At 31.9% G+C, this 15,895-nt stretch overlaps 1 protein-coding gene across 1 annotated transcript; it reads left to right on the top strand.

Annotated features, from left to right (window-relative positions):
* Positions 1 to 15,127, top strand: LOC134229937 (anoctamin-7-like). The gene is given in 25 exon segments (XM_062711719.1): positions 1 to 5; positions 256 to 535; positions 3,665 to 3,749; positions 4,027 to 4,127; positions 4,261 to 4,342; positions 4,590 to 4,673; positions 5,000 to 5,184; positions 5,401 to 5,540; positions 5,749 to 5,802; positions 5,941 to 6,014; positions 6,126 to 6,247; positions 6,383 to 6,628; positions 6,812 to 6,848; positions 7,003 to 7,112; positions 7,568 to 7,695; positions 8,029 to 8,209; positions 8,595 to 8,724; positions 8,930 to 9,063; positions 9,193 to 9,273; positions 12,899 to 12,939; positions 13,040 to 13,135; positions 13,258 to 13,374; positions 13,470 to 13,546; positions 13,851 to 13,962; positions 14,925 to 15,127. Coding segments are annotated over 25 exon segments (2,721 nt in total). The 3' UTR covers positions 14,944 to 15,127.
* The last annotated feature ends 768 nt before the right edge of the window (positions 15,128 to 15,895 follow it).

The following is a 15,895-nucleotide window of genomic DNA, read 5'->3' on the forward strand; positions in this document are numbered from 1 at the left end:
ATGAGGTATGGTCATTTTAAAATTTTATGCCATATCTTACTTTTCATGCTTATATGTAGTACTAATGTATTGAAAATTTTTTAACAGTTGAATCCTGAAGAGTCACCAATTCAACACAAATATTTTTGAAAGAAAACATGGAAAAGATACGAATGTCACCGAAAGACGTGTGTAAAATCTGTCAAAAAGCCATGCAAAAAGAAATTTAAGAAAATATAAGAGAAATTTAACATGTGAATAAATGATTTTATTCAGATTTCACATTATTTTATTCAATCAAAAAGGAGGCACCCACATAGGTATATTGCCAGAAAAACAGCGAATAGACATGGTTCTGATCCACGACAGGGATGATACTTGTGATGAGGCTACAATCATTATGAAGTGTTATACAAAAAAGACAGGAGATAGAAAAACTTTTTTATATAAAAGAAACCATTATATATGAATACTTAACACAACTTTTACAATGCCCTTTTATATGAGTCTCTGTGAAATCGCTCAGTTTGTTAATCTAGAAATGCCATTAAATGAGGTATGGTCATTTTAAAATTTTATGCCATATCTTACTTTTCATGCTTATATGTAGTACTACTTGAAAATAACAAATTGATAGAGAGGTTTATCAGATCAGACTATTGTTTACTTGTAAAATTTCAGATATTATATTTTAGGTCTTGCAAATACTTGTAGCATTTAATTTGTGGTAAGTCTTCACAGTGCTTGAGATAATTAAGATCCCATTATTGGTCACAAACTGTTTCATTTCGTTATAATTTTATGTTGTTTTGCTCGTGTCCATGATGGTATGCAAAGATTTAAGAATGTCGGCTGTTTTTGTTTGGATTCTTCCTACACTGTATACTTGTCTAAGGGACATGATTCAGAATATCCTATAATTAAGAAAGATATTTTCAGAAAAATTGTTGCCTGCATGGCACAGTGGTTAGAGCGTCTGCTCTAGAGTCGCGAAGTAAGGAGTTGATTCTTATGTTGCTGGTTCGATTCCCACTCTGGGACATGGAGACCAGTCCTTCAGATTAGACCGTATATACCAAGGTCCCATGTTGCAGTAGGTGCTGGCACAAAAAAGATACCTCACTGATCAATGACCCTATGTCCCGAGTATAGGACAAAATTTGTAGCTCTCCACCGGCAAGTGTTGGTATCTCCATATGAGTGAAAAGTTCTCCAGAGACAACATAGAATCAATCAATCCAAAGAAATCAGCCGGATGACAACATTACATATACAGATTAAATAACAGTGTATACAATAATGAATTTACTTATAGAGCCTTTTTACATCAGATTTCACAAGATTTTGAGATATACAACATCAGGATTAGACAGGTTTCACTGTAGATATTAAATTAACGATGTAGTCAAATTACAGTTTATTTCATAATTTTTTTTCAGAATCTTTTATGGTAGATTTTTAAAAAGTTAATAACATTTATAAATAAAAATAAAAAAAAACCCACACATTTAAAAACATTCAAAGTGGTGAACTATACATTCATGGAGATACTATCTTAGATTTAAACATACCGAATGAAGGGAAAGAGGGAGAGAGGCAGTTACATGATTGAGTTTTTTTTTCTATTACATGTACTCTTAGTACACACAAACAAAAACATTTTTTCCAATAATGTTATCATCTCTAAATTTTAAAATTGAAATGGAAGACTTGTTCTGTAACTTAACACTTGAGGTTTAAATTACCAAGCAACATCATTGTGTATACATTCCCAGTATGATTTAAATGACAAATAGGGACTAAATTAAATATTTACCTTAACTTACAGACAGTGTACTTTGTTAGAGAATTATAATTTGTGTTATTAAAATATTAAGTCCTTTGAAATTTTTGTAGGTGGAGAAAATTTTTAGCTTGAAGGATATCAAAAATAACAAAGTACAGTGATAATCAATGTCTATGTTTTGCACATTATATGTGCATTCTACTGCTGAGAAACAAATGTATGCAATGATGCAAGAAATAAATTGTCAGAAAATTCACTTTATACTGATGTAGCTTAAATCATGAATCAAATATTGTTTAATTACAGTATTATTTATTCCCCTTGATAAGCTCAAAGGTACTTAGTATACATGTAGCTTTGAAAATAGATGTGAAATTCACTGGTCAAGTTTTTGGTTTGCTATCAGAATGACACCTCAAGGCTTTCACTAGAATGGTAGCATGGCAAGTCACCATTTACCTAGCACAATTGATCAATAAAAAATAATAGCCGTTAAAATTCCAATATGGCTATATCATTTAATCCTCTGAGATATTCTGCAAATGCTTGTATCTAGTTAAAGTTCATGAAAAGTATCTGTGCTTGGTATAAATTTAGAGCTGATTTCAATAGACCTAATGGATTACGCTGTTTGTGACGTGTTAACGCTTTGCTTGTCGAGAGGTTTAAATACTACGTCACATTGACATCACATCAAAGGAAGTAGTCGAGATCACTTCTAGCCCACGCTAAAGTCGGTCAGCTGCAATACACATCGCCGACATTAAACGGTTTACAAAAGGGGCCAAACAGCACAAATCTTATTAAACAGTTGGAAAAGAGCATTATTTATATTATATGCATTTTTAATCAATAAAATTTTAGCGTTTCTCCCGGCCTTCCTTCTTTACCATTTCTCTCGAATATATGCATAGAGAGGGGAGTCTATTTTTCAGCAGTATTTTGTATTAAATTGCAACAATCTCAGAATGCATGGTTTGGATTGATACCGTAACCAATAAGTGCAATGATCAATGACTTATGTACTACTTGTTTTTATACATGTACGCAAATATGAAAAAGATAAATTTTGCGATAGAATGAAATAATCGACCAATTTAAATATTCGTAATGGACTGAAAAAAATCATAAAAATTAATGCTTTCATTGATTAATTCAAGTTCAAGACATTTAACTATGCTGGTAATATTCAGGAAAACGAGATCGGGACTGTGTGCTCCACTTTTTTTACCCAAGAAACAAGCTGTATGTTGCAGCTAACCGACTTTAGTGTGGGAGAGAAGCGATATCGGCCACTTCCTTTGATGTGGTGACAATGTGACGTAGTATTTAAATCTCTCAACAAGCAGAGCATTAGCACGTCACAAACAGCGTAATCTGTTAGGTCTATTGAAATCAGCTCTAAAATGAGTTGATGCATTAGAGGATTAATTAACTCATTATATATAAGGTATGAAGTCTTCAAATGAATTTATTTCAAAGATTTCAATGCCTGTACTAATCCTAGATATAATTGTTTATCAATATCTAGAAGATGGTCTAAGAAAACAAATAATAGTTTTTTAACCAGATCTACGTAATACTATTTTTTTTATGTCAAAGTTTTTGCTGATAAAAGAAAGAATAACAGAATACACAGACCTCATTTTCCCAATTACACTGTCACATGTGTTGATTTTTATGCTTTGTTATGAAATTAATGGTGAACAAAATGAAAATGCTAATTAGTATACCTGTCAGACTTTTTTATGTTTAATGTGTTATATAGAAATATATTTGTTTAATCTTATTTCTTCTTTAATGGCATCTGACTGTCATAATGGCCAGGTAGCAGGCAAAAACAAAAAAAACTTGCAATTTTTCACATAATTAATATTTTTAAATTTTAACATGATCTAGCCTCCTGATGAGAACCCTGAAGAAAAAGGCTGTTGTATTTGGTTGGAAAAATTTATCAACGATTACTTCTTTGATGATGAAACAGGTTAGCTTTTACTATTTTTAAGTATACTCTTTATCAGGTTATCCTAGTCCACAGCATCTCTGTGTAGCCCAATTTTAACCCAACCTGTTGAAAAACTTTACCAAAATTTAACCCACAGCTCTGATATTGCTATAATTACTTTTGACTTCCAGCTACACCTTTGACTAACACTGGGCAGTAACTGGGGAACTCCATCTTTAATTACTAAAATTGCAACCCTGCTTGTCTGTATTCATTGTCTTTGAATCATGTTAATGTTCCTTTTCTTTTTTTTCAGAGGATGACTATACAGGCCTTTTTGACATGGACAGAATTACTATGTATAAAAATTATAACAACCCCACCAAATTCTTTCGTCCTGCTACACGCTCATTCCTCGTAAGAATTCTTTTTTAAAAATGTATCAGTCAAATACTCTTAGATCTGCATTTTAGTGTATACATGTAGTAGTTATATTTTAAAATTTACGTAAAAAGAGCTAAGCTTTTTTATAAAATAATTTTTTTTACAGGTCCACAAAATTCTTATAAATATGGACATTTCAAAGGACTTAAAAGACTACAATGTTTTTGATTCCTTGGAAGATGGTCAAGGTGAGAAATGTTCCAACATGACAAAAAATCAAAATTATAAGAAGGTTTCCCCCCTAGCTGTTGATCAAGATTGAGAAAAATATAATTAGGAACAAAATTAAAAGTTGAAGATATATACCAAACACATATCATTTTATGCCTTTGAAAAAAAAAAAAATGAAAGAACTTGATTTTCAAAAAACCTCTTGATTTTAATGTATACATGTATGTATGTATGTACTAAATGGTATTTTGTTTCTGTTTTCAGACCACTGCTGTTCTTGTGGTCGAGCTAAAACCCTGAGAGAGTTGAGTGAAGCTGAAAATTCTGATCAGGAGCTTCAGAAAATCAGTAAGAATTAAGCATCAGGTGTATGATCTGAGGGGATCAAAACAGCTTGACAAAATTCCTCAGTGTTTGAATTGAAGATTGACTGTGATTGCAAATTAGAAAACTATTCATTACAGTTGAACTTCGTTATGTCAAACACTAATAACTGAAATACCATGGATATGTTGAAGTAATTTGGAGATTCCCAACCATTTATTATTTCGGTATTTTACCCTTGATATCCGGAATCCCCAGATATTTTAAAGATTTTTATTGAGTTTGAAATAATGAGATCTGTCTGTCTTTGTCAATATAATTTTCATCTTTTTGTGATCTTCTTCCGATAGATCTTCCGTTTTTGATAATGAAGAAGGTTTACAAGGAGTCAGTTGTGCTTCACGAGGCCTCAGCGGTCGGGAAAAACAACGACGAGGATTCAGCTGATGAGGGGGACCCTGACCCCAGAGAGGAGGAGAGATTAGCTGATGACCCCCGGGCTAAGCTCAACAGGTCATGGACTAAATTGTTCAAGGTACATGTAGGTCTATCATGTCCATCTCCTTCTTTGATCTTCAAAGGAATTGATGTTACAAACAGTCAGAAATTTTTTTTTTTTTTAAATATTAGAAATGAATGAATTTTTTATTTTAAGATATTTTGTACGTTAAAGGGGCTTAATTATTTAAAAAATTTTCACTTTTGAGACAGCAAGATATTTTTTGAGTTAATGTTCAGCACTGCTTTCCAGTTTCAACCTATATGGAGGATTAGGAACTATTTTGGGGAGAAGATAGCCTTGTACTTTGCATGGTGTGGACACTTGGTTACCTCCCTTTGGCTCCCAATGTTGTTTGGACTTGCCATTTTTATCTATGGATTAGTCAAAAGGTGCATAAAAAGACTTGTACTGAAATTTATATTTTGTATAAAATTTGACATTTTTTTAAAACACTGATGTACGTCACAAACTGTTCATGCCTAAATATTGCAGAGATTCTATTTTAAACTGTTATCTTGATATATATGTCCTACAAAATGAAAATACAATGTATTTATTAGTGAACAACAGCATATGAATTATCTTGATGTATTTCAGCATCAACAGAAGATATCAATATGAAACCAGCAATTCAAATGGGAATGTTACTGGGTAAGAGATCGGAAATATTTTGTCAAGTTTTTCAGGTCAGCTTTTTTCTTTCCATGTATTCACTGCATGTTACCCTTATTTGTTTTCTTTGAAAGTTTTGACAATTATTAAAAAATGTTTATCTTACCTCTGTTTCAGATTACTGGATACAATAAAGCAGTCATTTGATAATGAGGTCACTCCATACTTTGCTATGGTCATCTGTATTTGGGGTAAATTACTAAATTATCAATACTATTCTGAGGCTTTGAAATTGAATCACTCTTTCACTTTAATCCTTTTTAATACATGTCCTGGGTAAAAATGATATGCTGTTTTTATAGGGACTATATTTTTGGAATTTTGGAAGCGGAAGGAGAGGAGACTGGCCTTTTTGTGGGACGTGACAGAATATGAAGTAAATGAGCCTGACCGACCAGAGTTTTATGGAACCACAACAGAAATAGTATGTGAAATTTCTTATAGATATAATCTTTCAGCAGACTTTTTAGACATGATGGAATTGTTCTCCTTGTTTGGATTAAGGGATATTTATTTTTGTAACTCTTAACTTTTCACATTTTTGATGTTTTTTTTTCAGAATCCTGTGGATGGCTTTAAGATCCTGAAATATCCTGCGAGATACCAGTTTATGAAGTACATTACCTCAGGTGTGACTTTGTTGTTTATGGTGTTGGTTGTCATGGCGAGTGTGATGGGTGTCATCATTTATCGTGTACTCGTTACTGTGGATTATTGTCCAGGTGTCAGTCCTGAGGAGTGCCTTTTGAGTACCACAGTTGTCTCCTCCTTACTCAACGCACTCTCTATTTTTGTACTTGGCAAGGTGGGTAAAAAGATTTTTAAATTTTATTCCATGATTTCCTTTGTATTTTGAATAAGTAATACATACATGTACATCTAGATACATTTGTAACAAAAAAAAGGTTTAAATCAGTCTTTTAATTTGCCAAGCAGAAAGGTTTATCCTTTGAAGAACACTTCCTACTTACTCATTTTTTTCCTTTAGTTTTATGACTTTTTGGCTGTGAAGTTAACAGATTGGGGTAAGGTGACATAATACATTTGCAAAATAAATTTCAAGATTCTATTACCGGTAATTTTAAATAACATGATAAATTCTCACTCAAGTCTTAGAACATTGAGCTTATGTATTTAAAAGCATTGAATTAATTATTAAAATGTTTTGTTTTTTTTTAGAAAACCACAGAACACAGACAAAATATGATGATTCGTTAATCATGAAACTGTTTGCCTTCCAATTTGTAAATAACTATTCCTCCTGCTTTTACATTGCTTTCTTCAGAGGGGTAAGTCAAAATTTGTTAAATCAATTTTTTCCATGCCCTAATTAGTATTTTTAGAGAAATGAAGCTTCTTAACGACCTCCTTATTTGTGATGTTTTGCAGCGATTTGATGCTGATGGTCTCGTGGGACTCGGACCACAATTCCAGGACCAGTGTGAGGGGACCTGTATGTCTCAGCTCTCCTTCCAAGTCCTTACATTGATGAAATATATCACTAAAAAAACCACTTCCCTTGGAAAAAAGAAAATTATGTACAGATGCAATAAAATTCTGCCGTAAGTCAATCAATCTTCACTTTTATGACTACTGTGTTTTCCTGTGTGTTTTTTGCAAATAGGTAGGTAGGTTTTTGAAAGATGGGTGGACGCTAAACATAGAAAAAACTTGGAATGGCCTAATTAGTATTTTTAGAGAAATGAAGCTTCTTAACGACCTCCTTATTTGTGATGTTTTGCAGCGATTTGATGCTGATGGTCTCGTGGGACTTGGACCACAGTTCCAGGACCAGTGTGAGGGGACCTGTATGTCTCAGCTCTCCTTCCAAGTCCTTACATTGATGATCACTAAACCACTGCCCAAGTTATGGCATAAGTCAATCTTCTATTCTTCCTAAATTTGAGCTGATGCCAATAAAAACAGATGCCATTCTGGCATACATCTTCTTTAATTTGGATAAAAAACCAAACAATGTTTGTTATGTAAAGATGCCATTAGACCTGAAAACCACTAAATCAGTCCCCATATTATACATGTACGTACAAATGGCATTTTTCTAGATAATTCAATTGCATTTTTGATTAGAACTTTGTTTTACTTGCACCTGTTACATGTATGCTGATGAATGTCAACTCCTCCTTAGTGTAGACTTATGACTTACCAGAAATGTTTTTTGATAATGTTTATCCCCCGTTTTATCAGTGCTTTGAAGAAGTGGTGGAGAAAGAGACCCTCCTGGTGCTGCCGTTGTTTTGGTGGGGAGCCACCACAGAAAAGCAGGAGAGAGGAGACATTCCTAGAGAAACACGTCAAAAAAGAAAACCTAGGGGATTTCACACTCGGGGAATACACAGAAAAAATCATCATCTTCGGCTTCCTTATGGTAAACATTGATCAAAAGTTATGGAACACTGATTCCCTCTTACAGATTTACAGAACAAGGGAATAAGTAACTATGCTTGTATCTTTGTATATCCTATGAAGCAAGGATGGAATTTTGTTTTTAATCAGTTTAACCAGTTTGTCCATTTTCTCTAAACTTAAACCATGGTTATCAATTTCAAACTGTCCAAGATGAAGTCTTCATAATTATAGCCTAAAAAATGTCAGTGTTAAAGATTCATATGCTATCTGTAGACAAAATATCAAAGACTATTATCAATTCACAAACACATCATATTTGATCTGTATATAGTTTTAATTTTCTTATTTAATTGCCATACATAATGCTCCTAGATACTGTGTTAACATTAGGTTGACAATTTCAGTTATTTGCTGCCTCTTTCCCATTGGCTCCTTTGATGGCCCTTATTACTGGAGCCATAGACATCAGGATAGATGCTTGGAGATTACTGTGGATTTATAAACGACCCATAGCCTACATGGCTCAGGACATAGGTACGTAAACTGTGGTTTTTCTTCTTTAACAGATGTTTGGGTTTTTTTATTTTTTGTGAAAAAAAGGCATGAGAAAGCTGAAAAAAAGGTGACCAGGTATTTGAACACAATAGTCCCCCTTTTTTGTGAACATGGTTTTCATGTAAATGTTACATCAGTATAGCATCTCAACTATCATCATGTTCACATATGATTTACATTGCAGGTACATGGTACACAATCCTGAGCTTTATGAATTTTTGTGGTGTTGTCTCTAATGGTTTCCTTGTGGCATTCACTTCTAGTTGGGGAAATTCCTTCTCCATAACGGGACAACTCTGGATTGTCATCGGGTTTGAGGTAAAGAAAGAGACAACAAAGGAATACATGCAAAATACATGTACTTTCCTAGTGTTCTTTCATTTCCTTTCTTCCAATCAAATGAACTCTTAAAATTATGATAGATGACACAGATAATTTTTTTTCCAGCACATCGCTTTGATCATCATGTTTGTGTTTGCCTATATTGTACCTGATACCCCAGCAGACATCCAATTAAAGAAGAGAAAGGTAATACCCCAGCTGTCTCTAACTCTGGTGTCTTAACTGATTGACATGAGAAATAAACTCTCTGCCTTTTGATACTTTACAGCTTTATTTCTGGTACCCCACATATTTTATATTTTAAAAGAAATAAAAAAAAATAAATTATGTAATTGGCAAGTTTTAAAAAAAAATGAAATTCAGTCATATGAGAAGGTGCCTGAAAGTTTGTTCTCATTTATATTTCAGAAAAAGCACCTACAGAGTAGAGATGTTAATATTTTTTTTTTCAAATTCAAATAATCTTCTTTACTTCTTCACAAGTATTCTGTATGTCTTTGTCTAGAATATATTCCTGTCGCCATGTGACTAAATGTCAGCTCTTTTAATCAGCACATCATTGTGTTTAATCTTCATTGTAAAACCATAGCCAGGCAAATTCCTGGCCTTTTATGACTGTGGGTTTCATGGAAATTCTCGTGCCTAGCAAAAGCAAATCTTTTTACCTGTTTTGATTTGTTTGCACATAATACAATTATCTATGTAATTTTGGCAGCTTGAGAGTTCAGGTTAAACCATGCAAGCAAATATTTACAGACTAACATCTTCACCAACCTATTGGTGCCACAAAATACATGTTAATGCATATAAGGATTTTTTTTCCAATAAAATTTCTTCATGTATAAGGTTCAACATCATAATAATATGTATATATGACTTATGTGTTAGTATTTAAATAGAAGATAACTGGGTATATAAATACACACTGTATATACTTTTAATTTTTTAACCTGAATTCCATTTACCCCCTCTGAATCATGTCAATTAACAAAACACATAAGAGACTTTTTAGATTTATTCATAACACAACACCCAATTCATTGCAGGAATATGTTTTTGGGTTTCTTTTTTTTCACTTTTAATTCTTGTTTAATTTTAGTTCAGAAAAAAAAATTGAATAGTGATGTTTCAATGATGACTTGAATCTAGTATATTCTGGAGTTTTCATTCATCTGGAAATAGCTTTAATTCATTTTTTGAATTACTGGTACATGTATATATTCTTTTTTTGGTTTGACATTAAATCAGATTTATTTTAGTAAAATTCTTAATTTTTAAAAAAAATCTTTTTTAGTCAAAATTTTAATTCTAAGCTCCTCTTAATGTAGTCATTTTCATTGATATTTGAAGTTCATAATTGAGGTGTATTTCTAAGTAGAAATACATGTGTATTTCTACTAAACAGTAGAGCTTTAATATGCCATTAAACTTTAATGCTTTTACAGGGAATTAAGGGTAACAAAAAAAACATATCGATGTTAAAAAAACAAAGTGGTGCATGTTCAATTATCCAGATCATGTTTTGCAAAATTTCACCTTTCACTGCAGTTTATGCAGTTTATAAAAATTTGAAAGAATGTGACACAATGTCTGATTTCCTATGGTTAAACATTTTGTTTTATGCAATAGCAAGAAATGGAAATCTGCATTTGCCTATTGATCATTTATTTTCTTAATCACCTGGGCCAAAGATACCAATAAATCACCTCTGATGTAAGGTAACATTCATAGGTTTCCTTAAGAACCAAGTTATAATGCAAGAACAATGAGCTACAATTCCCAGAAGACTTACACAATTATGCTGCATTGATATTGTTATTCATTTTTGAACACAACACATACCTTTGGAAATTCCTGGAGCCCACAAAGTTGAAATTTCTAGAGAAACCTGCATGTATATTGCAGAAGTCACAAATCACACATGTAGAGTGTTATGTCTGTTATGCAGGTACTCGCATTACATATGTTAAGAAATAATGTGTTGCTGAATCACTGTGTTAAATACTGTTAGACTTTTATAGTACTTGCATTGCACCACTTATTTTTGAGCAAATTGAAACCCTCTCAAGAATGCAATACAAATGGTGTCTTCCCACTTAGCCAACATTTTGAAAAAATACAGGTAAAACACAGGTAAATCTGTGTTGGCTAAGTGGGAATAAGGTACAGGTAGAGAACAAAAGAAAAAAATTACAGGTAGGCTATAGTCTGTTTTAAGGTGAATAAATTATTTATTAATTTTAGTCTTTATTAATTTGAGGCATGTATTAAAGAACAGTTACACCAGATAATCAAATTTAAAAAGGTCTTTCAAATTATTTTATGTAAAAAGGCCTTTTTGTAAATTATAGATATCAAGAATTTAAAACAATAACCCAGTTATTTCTCGACTTTACATTTAGTAAACAGAATAAAATTAAGTCAGTTAAACTTTAGAAACGCTAGGTTTTACAAGTTCAAAATGGGTAAGAATTTATGTTTGAATGTAAATAGCATTTATCATGTACATCATCACTTAATCTCTTTTAATATTTTAGCTAATAGATATGCCATATGTGTATAAACATGTAAATTTAGGTATAATTCTTATAAAATAAAAATGTATGATTATAGATAAATTTTATAAATTGTTTATAGTATTTCCTTCTTTTATTGTTTTAAAAATGAAAAACACAGAATATGTTACACAATGGATTATTTAATGTACAAACATTGATTTTTTCTAACTAGAAATTAAATAATTTTTGTACATTTTCCATATAGTAGAGTAAAACTATAGTGTATGTACAGATAAAACAAAATGACAGGAATTCAAAAAAGTAAATTTGAGGACAAAATGGAACTCAATATATAATTAAATAAGCAGGGTTGTGAAATCAAGTATGGAATGAATACTAGCTGTAACAGTATGTAAGTTGATTTCTTCATCAGATAATAAATCACTTTGTGTGGGCTTCTTTTACTGTTGTTCATGCATTACCATGATCAAATATTATGACATACTCAGATAAATATTTCTAATCTCAAATGTTAATCATATTAGAGCATTCAAAATTCTTTCACTTTTCCTTTTTGTTTTATCATTAAATACTTTATTTCTTATATAAAAATCACTCTTATAATTTTTATTGATATTTATTTTTTTTAAAATCAATATTTACTGATTTTTTTAATATTTAATTTTTTTTTTTCAAAATGCAGATGTGTGCGAAGTTTAGTACATTTATTTAAAAAAAAAATATTTGGAACTTTAATTTTATTACTCTAATTTTATAATTATTAAAATTTTGATTTATGTATTTTTACACTTTTCAATGGTAGTACAGTAGTTCTCAGGTAATCCATATATACGCTTACCTGAAAACAGACTATAGCCTGTTGATCGCTCAGGTGTAAAAATCAGAATGTTGGCTATGTGGGAATAGGTTTTTTCAAAATGTTGGCTAAGTGGGAATAAACCATACAAATTTCAGAAATAACAATATTTAAAAGTTCACAGGGAAATGAACTTGGTTGGAAATATGTGATCAAATCCTTTAAAGACCAAATATTTGTTTACTTTCCAACCAAGTCCATTTCACAGTGATCTTTTAAATATTGTTATTGAATACTTATTTTTACTTTTGAGAAGGAAATATTGCACCAACAACCAGTGTTGAACTGTGTACATTGCATCCGTGTATTGAGCCCTAAACAGATAAAGTTGCTTGGTATTAAACCAAATACTGTTAAATGATACTCTTTTAATCTTTTCTCATATTGTTACTGTATGCTAAAACATGCTTCTTTTCATTTTTTTTTATTTTTGCAGAAAAAGTATAAAATGGAGGAAGCTCTTGATAATTTGCAAAGGTAAGTCATATAAAAAATGTAAACAGTATCTTAACAATAGTAAATACAATACTGATTTCTGTATACTGTCATTCACATTGTCAACTTTACACAATGACAGATCAATAGAGGAATCTAACCAAAGAGAGTATGTGTATGCAGACCAGGAATGGGAAGATGTACCAAGACAAGAACCTCACAGACGAGTCACATACAGGTCAGTCTAGATCACACAGACAGGTCAGTCTAGATCACACAGATGTGTCATTTACAGGTCATTCTAGATCACACAACTATTATATTATGATTTTGACGAGGGTTTATTTTGTTGTGTATCAGGTCTCCCCCCTCTGCTACGACAGCTACAGATGTCATCATAGAGAGACCAAGGGAGGTGACATATTATGAATACCAAGATGGTGGATATGACAACAGAGCATATGACAGGGATTATGAGTCAGTATTTAAGTGAACAAGGTCTTAATTTGTCTGGTTGTAACAACTCGGATCCACAAACAGTTTGTGTTTCTAATCATTTATATTTTATTCAGACCGAGGGAGTACATTGTGACCACTCCTGTGAAGAAACTAAAGAAGAGAAAGAAGAAAAGGACCAGGAAAAATTCAGGTATATACATGTATTTATTTGGAACCAGTCAATGGTTTCGACACTATAACTCAGTCATCTTTTTTGGCAATAATAGAACTGGACTTACCAGCTTGATTTACTGGGATTCTGCATAAAAGCCTGAAAAGCTCACCTTGAAGAGCACTTGTAGAGTTTATTGGATATTCTGGGTTCAAGTTTTTTGTTTAGGTGCTCAGTTAATTGGAGATCATTGATACAAGTTTTAGTTTTTCCAATGTATCTCCCTACCTCTCACATTTAATAAGTGTTGTTTAGACCTGACCTTGACCTGTTTTTGTTTTAGTGGAGGACCTGTCAGAAGACAGAGAACATGTTGACTCTGGATACAGAAATCCAGGGGACTACAATGAGAACATACCTGTGGGAAGCTCAGCAAGGGTGGTCCTCGGGGACAGGTAAAGGCATCAAATGTACAGTAATTATACCCCACGCAACTAGTTGCGGGAGGTATAGTGTTTTTGACCCGTCCGTCAGTCAGTCCGTCAGTCAGTCAGTCCTTTTTTTTCGTCAGCGCAACTCCTCATAAACCGCTGCACAGAATTTCGTCAAACTTTGCAGGTATTTAGGACACAATGTGTAGATGTGCATATTACCAGGAAATTCCATTCCATTAAAACTTTTTAACTTAGGCATTTGGCCATACCTTGAATATAGAGATGAACAGTTTGTCAGTGCAACTCCTCATAAACCCCTGCACAGAATTTCGTCAAACTTTGCAGATATTTAGGACACAATATGTAGATGTGCATATTACCAGGAAATTCTGATTCCTTTATTTTTTCCGGGAATTTCCACACTTTCCAACTTAGACTTTTTGGCCATATTTTGAATATAGAGATGCACAGTTTGTCAGCACCACTCCTCTTAAACTGTTGTACATAGTTTCGTCAACCTATGCAGATATTTAGGACACATTCCATCATTTTATCCCAAAGAGTTTTGCCAATTATTCAAGAAAATTTCTCCCCTCCCCCCCCCCCCAACCACTTCAAATTAATGTTTGGATTTGTATAATGCCAAGAAATTTTGATTCCATTATTTATCTAGAAACTTCATTCCACATTTAAATGTCCTCATATGCAAGACATTTTGATGTGAAGATTTTTTTGCAATTATTGCCCTTTTTGATCTATACTATGTATTTAAAGTGCACTGTGCCTTTCATTATGTGTTTCACCGTCAAGTTTTGGGGGAGCGTGGGGTATGTGAGCTAGCTCACTTTTTCTTTCATTACTTCCAGAAAGCATTTTATAAAAGACAAATGCCCTCTTAGTGCCATCTCAACTCACTGAATTTGATAAATGACCAAATTAAGTCACACGAAAACTAACTTTGAATTTTTTTGGTCCAATTTCAGGTCAGATATAGATGTTTAAAAGAAGAAAATGCAGCAAAGAAATTATAACCTTTCAAGTGTTTTCCATGAATGATAACAACAAGAACTGTTTAGTTTCTGATAAGGATTTTTACGCATTTATTTACTTATTTATTTTTTTATACTACACATATTTCATCAATCATCACTGCTCTTTTTGCATATATCTTCCACAGTTTTACCTACTGAGCATTTTAAATGTTCTTTTATTTTAAAAAAAATATTTATTTTTATGAAAGGATATTGTCTGACTGTATATGTTTTTCTATTGTCTCTACCATAATATAAAACAGACTAAGAAAAATTATAACATTTTTGACACCTAAATTTACATCTGCTGTAGACATATATATTACATTCCAAATTAAAATATACATTATGCTACATGACAAAGTAAAATATGCATGACAAAATAAAATTTACATGTTACATTAATTGAAGTAAAATATACTGAAATACTCTACCAAAAAATTTCATATTTTCTTGTAGAGTATTGCACTTTCTGTTTTGATACTACATTCTTTATATATATATCTCATATTTTTATAACCTTTTTTCTTATTTGTTATTTTGTATTTTATTAAAATTATATTTGTTTGAGGTTAATTATCTTTTTTATTTGTCACTAACAATATTGTTAGACTGAAAGGTGTACATGTATATTTGTTTGTAATGTATTATTATGTTTTACTTTGAGATAATTTCATTGTATGTACAATGTGTATTTTTGAAAACATTGTTTAATATCATTGTCTTTAATTAATCACCCTGGTGCTCATTTGATATTTATTTAACAGTTATATGTTATATGAGATCTTTCAAACCACCATGACTTTATAGCAGTGCACAAGACATAAATATATATATTGAAAAGGTGCATGTCTGTGTAATTTTAAATCAAATTTTGAACATCTTGAAGTAATGTCCTCAAAGCTTAGAATTTTTATATTTCA

This window comes from Saccostrea cucullata, unplaced genomic scaffold (assembly GCF_032062105.1).
Source record: "Saccostrea cucullata isolate Sc308-1 unplaced genomic scaffold, CSIRO_AGI_Scuc_v1 ctg423, whole genome shotgun sequence".
Classification (NCBI taxonomy): domain Eukaryota; kingdom Metazoa; phylum Mollusca; class Bivalvia; order Ostreida; family Ostreidae; genus Saccostrea; species Saccostrea cuccullata.